Here is a 17,612-nt window from a genome sequence, read left to right on the forward strand (position 1 = left end):
TGCAAGCTTCGTTAACACAGCAACAAACGATAACTTTACGAAGCGCACAGCGTTATCGGACAATGCGATAAAGATTTCCGAACGCTTTCATATGACGTTTGAGAGCGAGAGAAAATGAACAGGATCGCGAGTCCTTGGATTTGCACAAGATGTGCGAATTCTGCACAGCAACGCATACGTTTGATCACTCGATCAAGGGCGTTTACAAATACTACCAGAAAACTTACTGAGAAGCCCAGAGCTCACGATGGTAGGCCATTTAGGATGGCTGTCATTGGGTCAGGACCTGCTGGATTTTATACGTCTTATAAGGTGATGTCCAAAATTGAGAATTCAATCGTGGATATGTATGAGCATCTCCCAGTACCTTTTGGTTTGGTACGATTTGGCGTTGCTCCCGACCATCCTGAGGTGAAGGTAAATCTCAATTAGCCAGATCCAGACCGAACGACGAGAAAAAGTTGTGCTAATGCTAAACAGAATTGTCAAGATAAATTCAACGAGGTGGCTGAATCGCCGAACTTTAACTTCATTGGGAATGTATCTATAGGAGATCACGCTGGAGCTTTACCTCTCGCTTCGCTATTGCCACATTACGATGCTATCTTATATGCCTATGGCGCATCTCGCGATCGTACACTTAATATCCCGGGAGAAGACAATTTGAAGGGTATTTATTCGGCGCGGGCATTTGTTGGATGGTATAATGGTCTACCGGAATATGCGGATCTTGACCCAGATCTTACACAGGGCGATGAAGCAATAGTTATCGGACAAGGCAATGTAGCTTTAGATGTCGCAAGAATCCTCTTGCAGGACCCCGATATATTGCGAACTACCGATATCACGGAGAGAGCTATTGAGACTTTGCAAAAAAGCCAAGTCAGAAGAGTGAGGGTAGTGGGGAGAAGAGGTCCTCTGCAGGTTTGTTTTATGGGGCGAGTGGAGCGTGTTTATGCTAATGATTACAGGCTGCATTCACAATCAAAGAAATCCGTGAGCTGGCGAAATTAGATTCGGTGGCTTTTCATCATGTTGATAGATCGTTAATCCCAGAGGACATATCGAAATTACCTCGAGCTTCGAAGAGAATTATGGAAATCATCAAAAAGGGGTCAAGTGCTTCCTTGGAGTCGGCGGCTAAATCATGGTCACTTGACTTTTGCCTCTCACCAAAATCGTTTAACCAAAGTCATCAGTCCCCCTCCCAGTTAGGTGGCATGTCATTTGAAAAAACTTTACTAAGTTCAGACCCCTTTGATCCGACAGCTAAGGCAAATGGTACTGGAGAAATGGTTGATCTTCCCGCCTCTCTAGCCTTTCGATCTATTGGATACAAATCAGAAGCGCTGCCAGGATTCTCGGATCTGGATATACCATTTAATGATAGCCTGGGTATCATACCAAATGATCCGTTGGGCCGTGTAATCAATGTTGACGAAGGGTGGTCAACTTCGAATTCGTCTAAGCATATCCCCGGAATGTATTGTGCTGGGTGGGTAAAACGAGGACCGACAGGTGTAATTGCAAGTACTATGCTGGATGCTTTCTCGACTGCAGATACGATAGCTGAAGACTGGTATGCACATGAAGCGTTCCTCAATGGTAATGCAGGAGGTTCTGGCCTTGGATGGGATGGTGTAAAAGCTGAGGCTGACAAGAAGGGTTGCCGAAGGGTCAGTTGGGAAGATTGGCAGAAGATTGATGCAGCCGAGCGAAGGAGAGGTAACAGTAACGGGAAGGAGCGAGAAAAGTTTACAAATGTGGAAGACATGCTCAAGGTCTTAGATTAAATCAGGAAATTCTAAAACTAACAATATTGTACATTATTTCTGCAACTTCTCGGTGAGTTCTGGGACCTTGTCGAACAGATCTCCAACCAGCCCAACATCGGCGACTTGGAAAATTGGAGCATCAGCGTCTTTGTTGATTGCCGCAATGACCTTACTATCCTTCATTCCTGCCAGATGTTGTATAGCACCAGAGATACCTGCACATAAGTACAACTGTGGCGCTACAACTTTTCCTGTTTGACCGACCTGTAAGCTGTTGTCGGCGTATCCACTGTCTACAGCTGCTCTTGACGCTCCAATGGCTGCCCCCAAAGCATCCGCCAAAGGTAGCATTATTCTGTCAAACTCCTCCTTTGATTTCAAGCCTCGACCGCCAGATACGACTTTACCCGCAGTGGCGAGATCTGGTCTATCTGATTTTGCGAGATCTTCTGATACCCATTCGGTCTGCGATTCAATCTTAGGGTCTACTCCCTCCTCAATTGATGCCGAGCCACCCTCCACCGCTGCTGCTGCAAAAGCAGTTCCTCTGATGGTAATGATTTTGATTTCGTCTGAAGATTCGACAGTGGCAATTGCATTACCAGCATATATTGGTCTGACGAAAGTGTTCTCATTTTCGATTCCTGTAATATCTGATATTTGTTGAACATCAAGTAGTGCGGCAACGCGGGGCAATAGATTCTTTCCAAAAGCTGTGTGTCCGGCGATGATGTGTGTAAAGCCACCCTTCTTAATATTTTCTACCAATAAAGGAGCATAGTTTTCTGGCAAGCCCTATAACAAAATTATCAAAATCTGCTCATCGGCAGAACCGGTCGTGAGCAAATAGGTCTCCTTACCTTGTCATATGCAGAATTGTCCACAGCAATGATCTTTTCAATTCCTGCAACTTTAGCTGCTTCTTCGGCTACAGATTTTATGTTGCCTCCCGCGATGAACGCCGTTATTGACCCTCCCAGCTTTTGTGCTGCGGTGACTGCTCCAAGTGATCCATGGTTAAGTTTACCTTCCTTCTGTTCCAAGACGGCAAGTGATGATAATAGTCTTGCGAGTGCCGAGATGGAAGCTACTGGTGTAGGGCCAGCTTGTGTTCGTAATTGAGTCCGCGCTTGGCGTAAAATAGAGTGGCCGGCTCGTGAAAGCATTGTTATGAAATTGAGAGAAACAAAATTTGAAAGACTGAATTGTTGGTGAACCTCATCAATGAATTTCACTTAGTACTAGATAACTACCCCATGTTTTCCTTCCACCATCGGAGGCGTGCCGCTTCAAGCCGAGGGACATGTTTGTGTGCCTGACACTTTTAATAAAGTATAACCCGAGCCTTACTAATTTAAGGTGTAAACTTTGGCTTTGGTTGGTTTGTCATCACGTGAATTATTTTAGTCTTGGCTTTTTGGTTTTCGGCTCCATCTTGAGCTTTAGCATAGCAAGCGAAACGCGACCTTCCCTCCAGAAAATCATCAACGCGAATCACAGCAATAGTGTTTGCGCCTCAATCTCTCAATCGTTGATTACTACATAATTTTCCTTTGCATTAAGTCGTGCATCTAGTTTCTGATCGATTCGACGCGCATGAGAATTCGAACATCATTTTGGAGATCTAGCACGACTCCCGTTGCGCCAAGTTTGGAAAGCGTTTACGAATAAATTATTGCGATACTTTTACCATTTCAAAATATAAGCAAATATGGAGGACAATTCATTGAACTTTGATTCGCCTGCCCCAGGCAGCAATGCCATCCTCGAGCAACCACCACTTCCCGCAGAGTCTACTTCACCACCAAGTCAAGGGGCCACTGGACAAGCCCAAAGAGCAGAAGGTATATATCATCACATGCTCGCATTACGCGTAAGTTCTAACAGATAATATCTATAGATACCCCAATGGGAGAAGATGGTTCTGCCGATTCAGCCATTAAAAAAGATTCAAGTGCGCCTGTCTCCGATAATCCGCTCGATGCGCCTGACGCACCTCGCCCAGAAGCAGATGAACCTAAGGACGAGGTAATGGGAGATTCTCAAGCCCAAGATGAGGTGAAAGAAAGTAAAGAGGGCGATGGAGAAAGTGGAGCTACAAATGGACAAGTCGAGAAAACAAAAGCTTCAATCGAAGCATCAGCAAGGGAACATCTCATTTCACAAACACATTCGACTATAATACCCAGTTATAGTAGCTGGTTCGACATGCATGCTATTGCACCAGTCGAGAAGAAATCTTTGCCGGAATTCTTCAACAACCGCAATCGCAGCAAGACCCCATCTGTCTACAAGGATTACAGGGACTTCATGATCAATACCTACCGATTGAACCCAATAGAGTACTTGACGGTTACAGCATGCCGGAGGAACTTGGCTGGTGACGTTTGCGCCATTATGCGTGTTCATGCATTTCTCGAGCAATGGGGCTTGATCAATTATCAAGTATGTCAATTCTTACCCATTGAAAAATATATCTGCTAATGAGTTTAGGTCGACGCACAGCAACGACCTTCGCAAGTTGGTCCCCCTTTTACTGGCCATTTCAAGGTGATATGTGACACCCCTCGTGGCCTGCAGCCGTGGCAGCCTTCCGCCGATCCAATCGTTCTTCAGGGCAAGAAAAGTGAAGATACAGAGGCCAAGGCAGCTGCAGAGCCAGCTCCCAAGTCAGACTTGAATTTACAGATAGGACGCAACATCTACGATGCTACTGCCAAGGAAAACAAATTGAATGCAGACTCCAAAAAGCAAACAAACGGCGAAGGTGCGAGTACCAATGGCACTTCAGACATTGTTCAAAAGTCCATTGAGGACATTGTGAAGGCTCCAATAACCAAAATTCTCTGTCATGTTTGCGGTATTGACTGCACTCGTGTTTATTACCATCACATGTCTCCGGCCGACCCAACAGCTCCTGGAACCACCAAGGGAAAATCGGATATTTGCTCGAACTGTTTCATGGAAAGCAGATACCCTCACAACCACGGTCGAATACAGTATCAAAAGATGGAGAACCCCACATACACGGCCGCTCCTGAACTTGCTCGTGACTGGAGTGATGCCGAGGTTCTTCGACTTTTGGAGGCTTTGGAAAGTAATGATGACGACTGGACGGCAGTCGCGGAGTACGTCGGTACCAGAACGAAGGAAGAGTGCGTCGTCAAGTTCCTACAATTCGAGATTGAAGATAAATATATCGATGTGGAGCCAAGCAGCACCGACAAATCCAACAAATCCATAGGCGTTGGTATGTTGGGTCCTGAAAACGGCATGCTTCCTTTCAGCCAGGCCGACAACCCACTTATGTCTGTAATTGGTTTCTTGGCAAGTCTCACAGACCCCAAGGTTACAGCAGCTTCAGCTGGCAAAACAGTAGACGCAATGAAGAAAAGTCTACGAGAGAAGATTGAGAAACCGCAAGGATCCGAGAAGGGGAAGGAGAAGGAGGGAGCTTCGGATTCAATGGAGATTGACGATACCGAATCGACTAAACAATCGTTGAGCGAAATTGCGGCATTTCCATTGGTTGCAGTTGCCGGTCGTGCTGGTGCCTTGGCATCCCACGAAGAACGTGAAATGACTCGCTTAGTATCGGCAGCAGTGAATATTACATCAATGAAGCTCGATTTGAAATTGAAACAATTTAATGAAATGGAAGATATTCTACAAGCGGAGCGAAGAGAGCTAGAAAGAGGTCGCCAACAACTCTTTTTGGACCGCCTATCATTCAAGAAGCGTGTTAGAGATGTACAAGAAGGTCTGAAAACAGCTGCGGCAACGGGCGGGGAACAAGGAATCAAAATGGCACAGGACGTCATGCAAGGAGGGGAGAAAATGTCCTTTAATGGGGTTTCGGCTCCCGCAGGAAGCGTACAACCGTTGAGTGCGGAAGGTCAAATCAAGAGTTATGATATCTAAGAATGATATGAGCAAGCAGGCGGCAAGGAATGACTTGGCTGTAGGTATTACATGGCGTAAATGGGGTTGAATATGGAATATTTACTGGTCGTTGCGTAATAAATCGCGCAAATGTATGTGTTTGTACTTGGAGATTGGGGAGGTGCCTTCACACAAGAGGAGTCTCACGCTTTTACTTTTCGTATCTCTTCGCGTGTGCTCATGTGTATTCTTAAGATAATGAAGTGGCACTTATATCATGATCATATATCTACATTGGTGTGGAGAATAATTATTATGTGAGCTTGTACTGATCAATCATCATCGCTATTGTAGACAGCGTAAGACCTAGGCTTAGCAACGTCTTCTGGTTTCTTGCTTTCGTCATGGCGGGCGTTCGATCCTCTAGCATTTTCCTTATCCACACCATCTATTGTCTCTCCGTCCACATCATCCCATTCACTGCCGCTCTCACCAGAGTGATCTCGATTCTCAGACATTCTAGTCCTCATCGCTATCCCTGCTCCTTCATGACTCTCTTTCAACCTCTCTCTCCTTTCTCTTCTCCCGATCTTTTCCCTATTTCTCAGAAACTTTTCCTCGCCAACTACACCCATAACCTCCCATTCACTCCGAAATTCCCTTTCTCTCCATCTTTCATTATTTTCGGCCTCTAACTCCAGTTTCTTAGCAGGCTTCTCAGGCATTTCTTCGTCGTCATCTGCCTTGAGATCTGGAGGTGGGTCTTGTCCCAATAGGCTCCAGATGCGTTGTTCTTCGATTCTGCTGACTCGGGCATCGAAAGCGGAGACGTAAGCTTCTAGGGTATATTCATATTCTTCGGGCGAGAGATGGGGTTTGCGTTGAGAGCGAGACTGAGTTTGCGATTGAGAGGGGGACGGAGATCGTTGAGTAAAAGGATTATCATCGAGATGATCGGATAGAGTAGAATTTTCGGAAGCGTCTGGCCCAATGTCTGAATCGAGGTGGGAATCGGAGGAGGATGTATATACTTCTGATAAATCTTCGGCGTGATCTAAGTGCAGACGACTGCGTGAACGAGATCTGCTCCTTCTTCCACTATATTCTTTGCGTAGTTCGGTTTCCACCTCGGGGTATGTCATTATAGGGCCACCTGGTTCGTCATGGCGAGAAATAGAGAGATTGTTTCTCCTCGCACATTTTACCCAAAATTCATTGCTGTTGGCGTCCATATTCAGAATCTTAGTAGCAGCTTCCACGTCGTTGATGCTGATATCCGCTGCTTTGATCTTATTCGAGTCCATGGCTCTTATTCTTGACATTGTACAGAAAAGAACGGTGGAAACGAGACGTTTCGTGATACTGACTGTTAATGAATGAAAATCGTCAAAAGCAGTTGCGCGCATAGCGGGAGTTTCTCCATGTTCCCCTATCTGCCTCCAATTATCCTCCCATCTGGACTCGGAGGAGTTCATAAACACTCTCTCGGAAAGTGCAAGCCAATTCTTGAGATTCAAAAGGCGGACTGCTGGTAGTAAATCTTGAACATCTTCATTGCCTTGGGTCCTGGTGACACTGCGTTTCTGTTCTAGAGACTTGCTCACTTTTTCGGTCAGGAGCCAATATTTCCCCCATTTAACTTCCTCCACATCTTCCTCATATTGCTCTTGTCGTAGAGCAAGACCATCTGCTGCTCGCTCCATGATTTCACAACATTCTGAAGTGAATTCCGCGGCAGCTGGGTATTCTGTCACATCCAGTAGTCGCGCATCTTCGATCTTCCTTTCCTTTAATCCCTGGTGCAGTAGTTGCATGTATTCCTGCACCTCAACTTCCGACTTTGACCCTATACGTGTAGCAATAGCTCTTACGTTGTCTCTGCCCAGTCTTGATAGTCCAGTAAAAAACAGATCTTTTTCTTCGGGTGACCATATGGAACAGCCAATTTGACTGCCTTCCAATGGAGCATTATCCTCAAGGATCGACTTCGCCCCTACATCATAAATCTCATTGTTCAGGAGATCGCGGTAATCCTTACTATAAAATCCCTTGACACGCTTTGCCCTTGCCGGATTTCCGTTCGTTCTTTGCTCTAACTTTCGCTTTTTGGATGTCGGACGATAGGCTCCTCTTGTTGGCATAGGAATATCTTCCACTTTGGGAGGTACAAAAGTCGCCGCCCATTTGAGAGCATCTGCAATTATCCATTGATCCGTATATTGGTTGTTCGGATTTGGTTTTGCTAGAGAGGTTGAATAAGAATCACTCTCTCCTTTTGAATATACATCGCCTCCATCATTACTTCCGTGGTTTTGAGAAACGCCAGTATGCGCTTTCTCATCATGTGATATTTGCCCAAAATCGCTGTCGGAATTCTCGTACGCTGATCCTGAATCTGGTTCAGGAATATCAAATGGACCTTCGAAGGGATCAGAATCGTTAGGATCCATGTAGGCGAGCTAACGATCTTTAAAGCGTATTAATCGATGAATGTGTTGTGCTCTTCTCGTCCACATAGTTTGCGATAAGATGGGACGTGATGTGGATCGAAACTCGCCTTTCTGAAGTTTTCTGAAGAGCTTCGATTGTGAATATTTACGCTTTGATAAATTTTGTTTTCTTTTCCGAAAAAAAGTAAAATTTGGAGTGAATTATGAGAGAACCTTGAAAAATTAGCACGGCTGTAATGTGGTCCTGTCTAAGCTAATAATAAACAAGGGGATATGGACATTGGTCCTTCCGATTGTAATTTTGAATGCCGTGGCTTTGATACAGGGGTACAATAATTCGCGTCTATCGCGCTTATCAGTGATCAATACTGACTACAATTTGTTGCCACAATTTTATATCATCATGCCTCCTACTTCAAGAGGATTGCTAGGGCTATTTTCAAGGTCATGGCGACCACGAAGAATACAGAGCTCCATCAGAAACTATGCACGAGCTTCCACGCTCCCCAGAGTGCAACAAGCGGCTGTGGCTAGTCCTCGCCAAAGCATTGTTTTGAGGGATTACCAGGAAGAATGTATCCAAGCCGTACTTTCTCATCTGGATCAAGGTCACAAACGTATGGGCGTGTCTTTAGCTACTGGAAGCGGGAAGACTGTAAGTAATTTCTTAGACGATTATCATCATTTCCTATTCTCATCACATTTGGCAGGTAATCTTCACACAGCTGATTGATCGAGTCCAACCACACACTGAAAGCGCAACCCAAACATTGATCTTAGCTCACCGACAAGAGCTGGTCGAGCAAGCAGCTCGGCACTGTGAAAATGCTTATCCAAACAAACGAATTGACATAGAGATGGGCAAGATGCATGCTAGTGGATACGCAGACATCACTCTAGCAAGTATTCAAAGTATTGGATCTCGTGACCGGATCGAGAAGTTCGATCCTACTCGCTTCAAATTGATACTGGTTGACGAGGCACATCATATTGTTGCACCACAATACTTCAAAGTCTTGTCTCATTTTGGACTATCTGAAAAGCGAGAAAGCTCCCCGGCTCTTGTTGGCGTCTCGGCGACTTTGTCTCGTACTGATGGGTTGAGGCTGGGTGCTGCTCTTGATCAGATTGTCTATCACAAAGATTACATTGACATGATTGAAGACAAATGGCTATCTGGGGTTATCTTCACCACAGTACAGTCGAAAGCTGATATTTCTTCCGTGAAGAAGGGCCCGAATGGAGATTTTCAGGCTGGAGAACTATCGCAGGTTGTCAACACTGATCAGATTAATGAACTTACTGTGCGTAGTTGGTTTGCAAAGGCCAAAGGAAGGAAATCTACAATAGTCTTCTGTGTCGATCTTGCTCATGTGGGAGGATTAACTAACAAATTTCGCGAGTACGGAATCGATGCACAGTTCGTAACAGGAGATACTCCAAAGATCGAACGTAGTGCCAGACTCGATGCTTTTCGAAACGGGGATTTCCCAGTGCTGATTAATTGCGGAGTCTTTACTGAAGGGACTGATATTCCGAATATTGACTGTGTATTACTGGCAAGACCTACCAAATCGCGTAATTTGCTCGTTCAAATGATTGGTCGAGGTATGCGATTATATCCTGGAAAGGAAAATTGTCATATTATTGATATGGTTGCCACCCTCTCGACTGGCATCGTAACGACGCCAACTCTTTTCGGTCTTGATCCTTCCGAACTCGTTGAGGAAGCGAAGCCGGACGATCTTAAATCTCTTAAGGAACGAAAGGAGGAGGAGAAAGCGAGGAAAAGAGAAGCCGAAGACGTGAAAGCTAAAGCCTTTCCAACATCCGCCAATTCCAACATCAGGACCGTTAGTTTCACTGATTATGATTCTGTTTATGACCTTATCGAAGACACCTCTGTAGAAAGGCATATCAGATCTATCTCCCCATTTGCATGGGTATGTGTTGGTTCAGACAAATATGTGCTGAGCAATACCAATGGAACTTACCTAAAAATTGAAAAAGAGTCCGAGGAGTCGAAAGAGATGTTCACTGTCACCGAGACTGTTGCCATGGCTAGTCTAAGGGCTCCCAAATCTAAATCACCATTTGCAAAGCCCCGCCAACTTGTCGCTACAGAAACGTTGTTAGATGCCGTTCATGCGGCTGATACTTTCGCGGCCAAAAAATATCCTCTTCAATTTATTGCTAGAAAGGTATCCTGGAGAAACGGTCCGGCTACAGAAGGGCAATTGATGTTTCTTAATAAGTTTCGACCACAGGATGATCAATTAACCTCCGCAGATCTTAAGAAGGGCAAGGCTGGAGATATGATAACGAAACTCAAGCATGGCGCAAAAGGAAGATTCTCGAGTTTGGAGGCGGAAAAAAGGCGAGCAGGTAAATCACGGTTGAAGCTAGAGCAAGACGCTATTTTAGCAAAGAGGGAAGCAGTTAGTATTGGACCTCTTCTGGGATGAAACTCGAGCAGTCAACAGTGTAATTAAGTGACCATGTTTATTGAATACTAGGTTGTTGATAATTATATCAAAGTATGTTTGGTGAATTTGAGTGCTTGGTCTTTCATCATTTTTTCTCACTGTTGCAGCTTCCAATCTTTTTGAGCTCTGCTGAGTTCTTTCCCTACAAACATAAAACTTTTGTGTTTCCTTTCCACAATCGGCAAACCCTCATTTAGCATTGATGCTTTATTAATATTGATCTCCTTTAGGTAAATATGAAAATTGTTTTGTTCTGATAAGTTCATGTTCTATTCACTTCTATACTTTCATCTGTACAATCCAATTACTGTTAGTGTCGTTTATATCACCACATACAGAATCTATGTCACTGGCAGTTACCGACTACAGTATCCTCTTGGACCTCTACAACCGTAACTTATCACAGTGAAGTATATAGATTATTCAAACGCTTTTGATTATTCCACTTCAATGATGAATCAACAACTTCTCAGGCGGTTATCTGGCCTGTTTTTACCTTCCATCATTCTATTTCATCAACCCCAACGACTTTTTCAGGAAACGTCTACCCAGCTTGCTCATAGTAGATTCCAGAAACGCTGTTCCTACATTAATCGGGCAACTGCATCTCAGCTATCAAGGGGGCTTGATTCTTTAATCGCTGGCTTTTTGGGTTTCTAATTTACTTTGGACTAGAATTTTAAGCAAGTTTCTTTCCATGGATTAGGATGACGAATTAGCCTTGCACCAAACTTTCCCACATACCAAGAAACAAATTAACTTACATCCGTCCTTTAGGTCTCCCTTTTGTATCAATAGTTTTTGACACAATTCCTCCTCAACAGTCAAAAAAGAGGAGGATAAGATCTCACCTTGCTACCTGGTCCACCTACAGGCTCATTTCAACATGGACAACTCGGAAACTATGTCTCATCATGGTTCACTCGTCCCCAACAATGAAACCGAACCAGCTCCTATTTTGAAGTACAGTAAACGTTTACATAAGGACACCTCGATGGATTCACAAGCTGTAGCCTCTACCAGTCAAAACTCGGAAGACTTTAAGTACCTATCCCTTCGACCTCGTCATGATTCGAAATGTGATGTGAATGGCATTACATCATCCAGCCAGCCCCAGCCGAAATCTGATACAATTGTGCCTCTTTCGCATACGCAAAAGACTGTGCCCGCCGTCATCCGAAATCTCGCGGGTGAAGTTATATCAAAATATACCTACAATGAGTACAAGCCTACGAACCCGATAGTTGTCACCGGCTTTTCTCGTCAGCGCGCACCGGAGAGTATCGAACTTCCCCCTTCAAGGGCTAATGAGCCAGTAGAACCGTGGAGAATCTTTCCTCCGCCAGCGAATTCTGCCTTTACAGGAATAGAAAAGGTCGATAAGTACGATCCACAACAATATGATACTTTCGATGTGGCTCTTGATGGAGCTGAGCTTGCCATCAAAAATACACCATCTCCTAAAAAGCTTGTATCTGCTGCAACTAAGCGTACTAGAAGACCATCGATCGGTGAAATGGTGGCCACTGAAATAGACTTTACACAAAAGGCATGGGTACAAGATGATCCTTCATGTGTTGGTGAAATCTACACTGTGTAAGCTTACCAATTTTCTTTTCTGCTTTACACTCTCACTTTGACAATTATCTCACAGCTGGGTTTATCACATACTCCGTCCCAAGAACATAATAAAACACAGTTACTAACGTTTAGGTGGTCACAGAGAGGAACTAAAGGCTGATTTTGTCAGAAATGCAAACGAAGGGGCACCCATCGAATACTGCAAGAAATGCAAAAAGACACATATCCCACCTGGACCTCCAATCACACTCGCAGATCGGGATATATGTGGCGCATACCTACCTGACTGGTTTCCGTCAGAGGGAATTCATAGGCCCTGGGATAATTTTAGGAACATGATGAATGATTGGATCATTGGGAGAGAAATTGAGCTAGGCTATGATGATCATAAAGCGAGGAACCCCAGACGTAATCTATGGAACCTGGAATTTCACTGGGATAGCGAAGAATGGAAGCAAATTGGGCGACGTAATGGAAAGGGGGGCTGGTGGAAATGTAGGAAAGGACCAAGGGCCACCCCAGCTGAAAGATCTTGTCGAGTCTGTACCTCCAGTCAGGCAGTGTATAGAGACCATGAAGTAACAGCCTATAAACTCAAGCCTTCTGCGTCGCAGAGCAGAGCGAATATTGAGAACTGGATAACAGAAAGAATCAAGGCAGTTGGGCTTGACGATAAGGAAGCTGTCCTTGCCATGTGGCGCGAAAATGGCATTCTACAACACTATGGGCCACCAATTTCGAGGAATGGAACGTACCCCCTTACTGAGGGAGCACGCCCAGTCACAGGTGTATCGTCATTGGGACCACGAACCTTTCTTCCTCCAGAGCAAATGTTCTCGGAAAGATTGTTCAGGGGCAACGGTCTACAATCTGCAGGTTCTCAGAGTTTTGATGAAGATTTTGAACTCGAAGATTCAACTGGTGATATAAACTCGCCTCTTTCTTCCAATAATTCCCCTTCGCCGAATCAATCTGGGGTCCCCAAAATTATCGTGACGGATAGTGCATTGGGCTCATCCTCTTCTTCGCAAGATCCACCTTTCAATAAAGCTTCATCTACACGGCCTACTACAGTTAGAGCCAATACAAGTGCTTGAGATCCATTTTTCTTTAGCGATTCAGAATGATCTGTTCTAATGGGGTACTTACGGAGTACTTTTGGAGTGCATAACAGATCACGATTACATTTTCTCACGGATATGGGAGTCTAGGCGTTATATCACATATGTCGGTAGCGAAGAGACATGCAACTTCTCAGCATCCAAGTGCGACTTCAATTCATTAATGTCTTTCTTACAAACACATCAGTATGGTGAACATGTGCTTAGGGACCAGGTTTTCTTTTTGGGCGAACTCATTAACTCGGCGCATCAAATATGGAGTTATGCAACTCGACGAAGTTTTTTGCTGGGCTTTGGGTCGGGTATCATATGATCGGGAAACTTATCGAATGCTCCATTTGGTGTTAGGGAGTTGTTTCTCTCGATATACCCCGGAATGGTTGAATAGTGGTTCATGTGGTATTGGTGTACAGCTCTAGAAATAGATAGATGGGGGTCTCAGATATGTTATTATGAAATAGATTCCTGTGGGTGGGTTAGTTTGTATTGTTATAATGATAGTATTTTGATATAGTAATGTTAAATATATGTATAGAACTCGGGATATGGGTGTTTGAATACATGTGCATGCTTTTGGATGGTTTGGTATTCAAGTACGTCTGTGTTTTGTGTATTTGAAAGGGGATTGTGTGGATCCATTGTCTTTTTATCTTAATTATGAGTTGCTTTGGTTGTGAGTTTCCTGATCTATAATCGTGGGCATATATGATACATTAGCGATATGTTCATCTAGTCATGATACCTATTTGTTATGATTCTATACGAGAGTTGTGAAATTAGAATCATTAAATACAGTAGTCTAACTAGATGTGTGTTTAGGCTTCAATACAATGCATGTATCTGTATTTAATAGATATTACTTTTCTTTCCTAGTTTCCTAGTTTCCTAGTTTCGTCTACATCTTTTATTTTGGCTCTCTATTTTCTATTTGGGATGTGAAAGTATAGTTTGGAATGACTCGCTTGCTGTAACTTGTAAGGGGCAGGTATGAGGGGGGGGGGGCGGGGGGGGGCGAGGGAAGGAGAGGAGTGGAGTGGAGTTGATGTTAATGTTAACGCTGAGAATGTTGATAGGTGTGTGAGTGTGAGTGTGAGTCTGAGTCTGAGTGTGAGTGTGAGTATGTGAGTATGTGGATTATTTATTTGTTGGTTTAATTGCTAGTTAGAAATTAATATATTTATCCACATGCAATATATACAATATATACAATATTATTTTACCGAGTTAGATATACAGATATACAGATGTACAGATGGATGTACAGATATATACATGTACATATGAATGAGTGATGAGATACCAACTAATCTTATATTATGTTATGTTATTATTAATATTCAAATTTTACGAATGAATTACTTATTTATTGTTTATTATTGATTACGTTTTACGTATTAGATACTATTTATCTATTACCAACTCCATCACTAACTCAATTCGTTAAAAGGGGATTTGTAGTATCTAGTATAGGTAGGTATTGCCTGCTGTATATGTGTAAGAGATTGTAATCTTACATTACACACTGGAATTGGAATTTTGATTTGAATTTGATATTGGATTTGGAAGTGATATTTGAATCTGGTTACAGCTTGGTCTTGAATTTCGAAATGAAGGCTTGGAACTTGGGATTTGGGATTTGGGATTTGGGACTCGAGATTTGATCGGGAAGGAGTGTGTTTGTGGGGTGTTGATCTGAGGGATGTCTATTCGATTCTATGGATAAATTGGAGTGTAGTATAGTAAGATGTGGTATGAAATAGTGTAGTGTAGGAAAAGTCATAGTGTATATCCTCACATAGTATATGTATATATATTTCTTTCTTTTGTATCTATTTCCTCGCTTTCTTTTTTTCGCTCTCTCTTTCTCTCTCTGTACAAACAGATATCTAAAGAGGATGAGAAAAGGAGAAAGATTTATATCATCAGAATATACACAAGCACATATTATCCATCTACTACTCCCAAAAACTCCGTACTTTATACTTTACAGAAAGATGTTCAGAGATTCTTTAGGTTAATACGTGTAAGTTTACTACTCGTAGATACCCATATATATTGATGGACATATATCTATTTCTACACCCAATCTCTGATTAACCTTAGGGAAGTTGAAGAATAAAGCGACTAACAATGTTCATCCTTTCTTCCACCTTTGAATGGCAATTAGCTGAGGCAGTAAAAGAATACAGAAAGTGATCAAGACAAATCATAAAGATCACCTAGCAATCTGAGCTCACGTCTCATATTCCTGACCGAATTCTAAAATCTTTTCCCTTGATGCACAATCATGAACCCTTTGAAATATAAAGTTCAGTTTCCTTACAACTTACCGATTAGAGATAATGAGTTAAGTGTTTGTAAAACCGAGAAATTCTGTAGAGGTACTCTTGACACTCAAACACTTATCTATGTAGGCGTGCAACACGTCTCGTCTATCTGATTTCGTGTTAGTTCACTTTGTAATTCGAGGGTTAGGATGATGGATACATATGCGTAGCGAGCATGTTAATAATATTGATCTTCAATATGTATGAAATGAGTTCAGCAGTATCAACTAATTTGCTTTCGGCTTCCATCTATTTCAATGTATTACTCGAGTCACGGATATACATTCCGTATCCCGATCTTTAAATGTAACCCTTAGGTGTGCAACAATCACACAAGATAGAATGTTCACTTGAGATCCTTCTAATTCTTACTTCACAATATCGCAATAAAAAGAATTGGGTAGTGTACAGGGTCACTTGGAAGATTAGGAAATCAACTGAAAGCTCCTCGACCAGCTAGAACTCCAGTAAAACCATATGATGAACGATATAAAATAGCTAGCATAGAAGCCGAGTTCGCGTCCATAGAAGTTGTGATCATTTGGAAATCGCTTTTTGATGCCAAGCAAAGACATATCATGTGCTGACGAGATGAGTCATGTGATATAACGTCTTTGACGAGGAGTGTAATGAAGAGGGAACAAAAAGGGGAAATGGTTGAGAAAAGGAGAAGTCGCAACTCCCAGCGACACGGTAGGCGGTAGGACGAAGTGCAGACGTTCTCGGGTCATGTATTTGGAGTAACACTAGCCGAAATTCTTTAATATGGCCATTGTGGTATGGAATCTTGAGTGGATCGGTCCGGGTCTACGCGATGTTGTTGTGATCTCAGGACTTGGAGAGTGGGAACATGTACGCCCTGATCTTTACTTATGAAGTATAATAAAGGTCGGACCTAATTGCTTCGATTAATGATAGGTGCTGTTTATTATCGGCTCGAACTGTGATTATAGGTTTTGAAGGTAAGATTAATCTGGAGCGGGTAAGGTGTGTAGAGTACATTTCCATTGAGGAGAGAGGGAATGATTGAGGATTGCTAACCTCAAAGGCCATTCCGATGAATATCCCTAAATCCTACCCGCAATGAAGCCAAACAGAATTTGTTTAGATTTTTCCGAAACTTGGCCATAAAATCTTTGCAGAAGTCGGAACCGAATAGATGGTTTGAACCATATTTGCTCCGTGGTGTTACTTGCGCATTGATGATAATTTGGTGCAATTGCGCTGTACAAGTAATTCAAGTTTGAGCTTGAGCTTGGATTATTCCAAGACGCTAGAGACGGATATTGTAGTTTCCCCATTGGCAGTAGCCCACGAAGAAGAGAGCTTCTCTGTGCAGATGGTTGGAAGTAGAAAGACTAGCTAAAGTTATGTGGTGCGGATTTTGGTGTGAAGCTCTTGTATCAACTGCTTCCGTTTGGTTTGATCTGGTTTGACCTGGGTTAATAGAAGTTGTGTGTCAACTATTCAAATGGTATTCAACAAGTCCTTCTATTCAGAGCCATCTCAGAAAGATGAAGTAAGTAAGATGAAGTAGGTAAGTTCAATACGGTAGAGCCAAGTGCGAGGTGGGAAGTATAATAGTAGGTTTTTGCCGCATCAAAGGGTTGTCTATGGTGGAACCGAGATCAGACAATCGAGCCAATCACGGATATATGATTGAAATTCATCGGAGTTTAAGTTTTCGATACCGAAAATGATGGGAGAAATTAGAATGCTGTGTTTTTGAGTTGCGGAGATTGCTTCACTTGGTCCAAACTTCTGGGTTGGATACCTAAGGTACATACATGCTGGTGCTGGTCGACCAAGAAGATGAATCCTTATTATGTACTTGTGGTTTATTTAGATACCTAATTATCACAAGATAGGTATAAACACGTCGAGCATTCAATATATCATGAGTTGCAAGTTAATGAATCGGATCGGGACATTGGTGGTGACTGGTCGTGGGAAATATACCGTAGATTAGACGAACGCTTCCAGGGCGGGT

General features: G+C 43.1%; 6 protein-coding genes across 6 annotated transcripts; 4 read left to right on the forward strand and 2 right to left on the reverse strand.

Annotated features, from left to right (window-relative positions):
- Nucleotides 1–90: 90 nt before the first annotated feature.
- EAE97_010957 (uncharacterized protein) lies at nucleotides 91–1,793 on the forward strand (the record flags this gene model as incomplete). Its single annotated transcript, XM_038881472.1, has 3 exons — nucleotides 91–417; nucleotides 481–924; nucleotides 972–1,793. Exons 1-3 carry the CDS (start codon nucleotides 115–117, stop codon nucleotides 1,791–1,793), a joined length of 1,569 nt encoding a protein of 522 aa, XP_038727631.1. The 5' UTR covers nucleotides 91–114.
- A 33-nt stretch (nucleotides 1,794–1,826) lies between these two features.
- EAE97_010958 (uncharacterized protein) lies at nucleotides 1,827–2,941 on the reverse strand (the record flags this gene model as incomplete). Its single annotated transcript, XM_038881473.1, has 2 exons — nucleotides 1,827–2,570; nucleotides 2,636–2,941. 2 exons carry the CDS (start codon nucleotides 2,939–2,941, stop codon nucleotides 1,827–1,829), a joined length of 1,050 nt encoding a protein of 349 aa, XP_038727632.1.
- Nucleotides 2,942–3,486: 545 nt separating this feature from the next.
- On the forward strand, nucleotides 3,487–5,696 carry EAE97_010959 (uncharacterized protein; the record flags this gene model as incomplete). Its single annotated transcript, XM_038881474.1, has 3 exons — nucleotides 3,487–3,619; nucleotides 3,676–4,220; nucleotides 4,269–5,696. The coding sequence occupies 3 exons, from the start codon at nucleotides 3,487–3,489 to the stop codon at nucleotides 5,694–5,696; spliced, it is 2,106 nt and encodes a 701-aa protein (XP_038727633.1).
- A 293-nt stretch (nucleotides 5,697–5,989) lies between these two features.
- On the reverse strand, nucleotides 5,990–8,107 carry EAE97_010960 (uncharacterized protein; the record flags this gene model as incomplete). The annotated part of the gene is made up of 1 exon (XM_038881475.1): nucleotides 5,990–8,107. One exon carries the CDS (start codon nucleotides 8,105–8,107, stop codon nucleotides 5,990–5,992), a length of 2,118 nt encoding a protein of 705 aa, XP_038727634.1.
- Nucleotides 8,108–8,510: 403 nt separating this feature from the next.
- Nucleotides 8,511–10,639, forward strand: EAE97_010961 (uncharacterized protein; the record flags this gene model as incomplete). The annotated part of the gene is made up of 2 exons (XM_038881476.1): nucleotides 8,511–8,762; nucleotides 8,818–10,639. 2 exons carry the CDS (start codon nucleotides 8,511–8,513, stop codon nucleotides 10,570–10,572), a joined length of 2,007 nt encoding a protein of 668 aa, XP_038727635.1. The 3' UTR covers nucleotides 10,573–10,639.
- Nucleotides 10,640–11,479: 840 nt separating this feature from the next.
- Nucleotides 11,480–13,271, forward strand: EAE97_010962 (uncharacterized protein; the record flags this gene model as incomplete). Its single annotated transcript, XM_038881477.1, has 2 exons — nucleotides 11,480–12,189; nucleotides 12,317–13,271. The coding sequence occupies 2 exons, from the start codon at nucleotides 11,480–11,482 to the stop codon at nucleotides 13,269–13,271; spliced, it is 1,665 nt and encodes a 554-aa protein (XP_038727636.1).
- Nucleotides 13,272–17,612: the final 4,341 nt, after the last annotated feature.

Source organism: Botrytis byssoidea (assembly GCF_014898295.1).
Source record: "Botrytis byssoidea strain MUCL 94 chromosome Unknown BBYS_032, whole genome shotgun sequence".
NCBI lineage: Eukaryota > Fungi > Ascomycota > Leotiomycetes > Helotiales > Sclerotiniaceae > Botrytis > Botrytis byssoidea.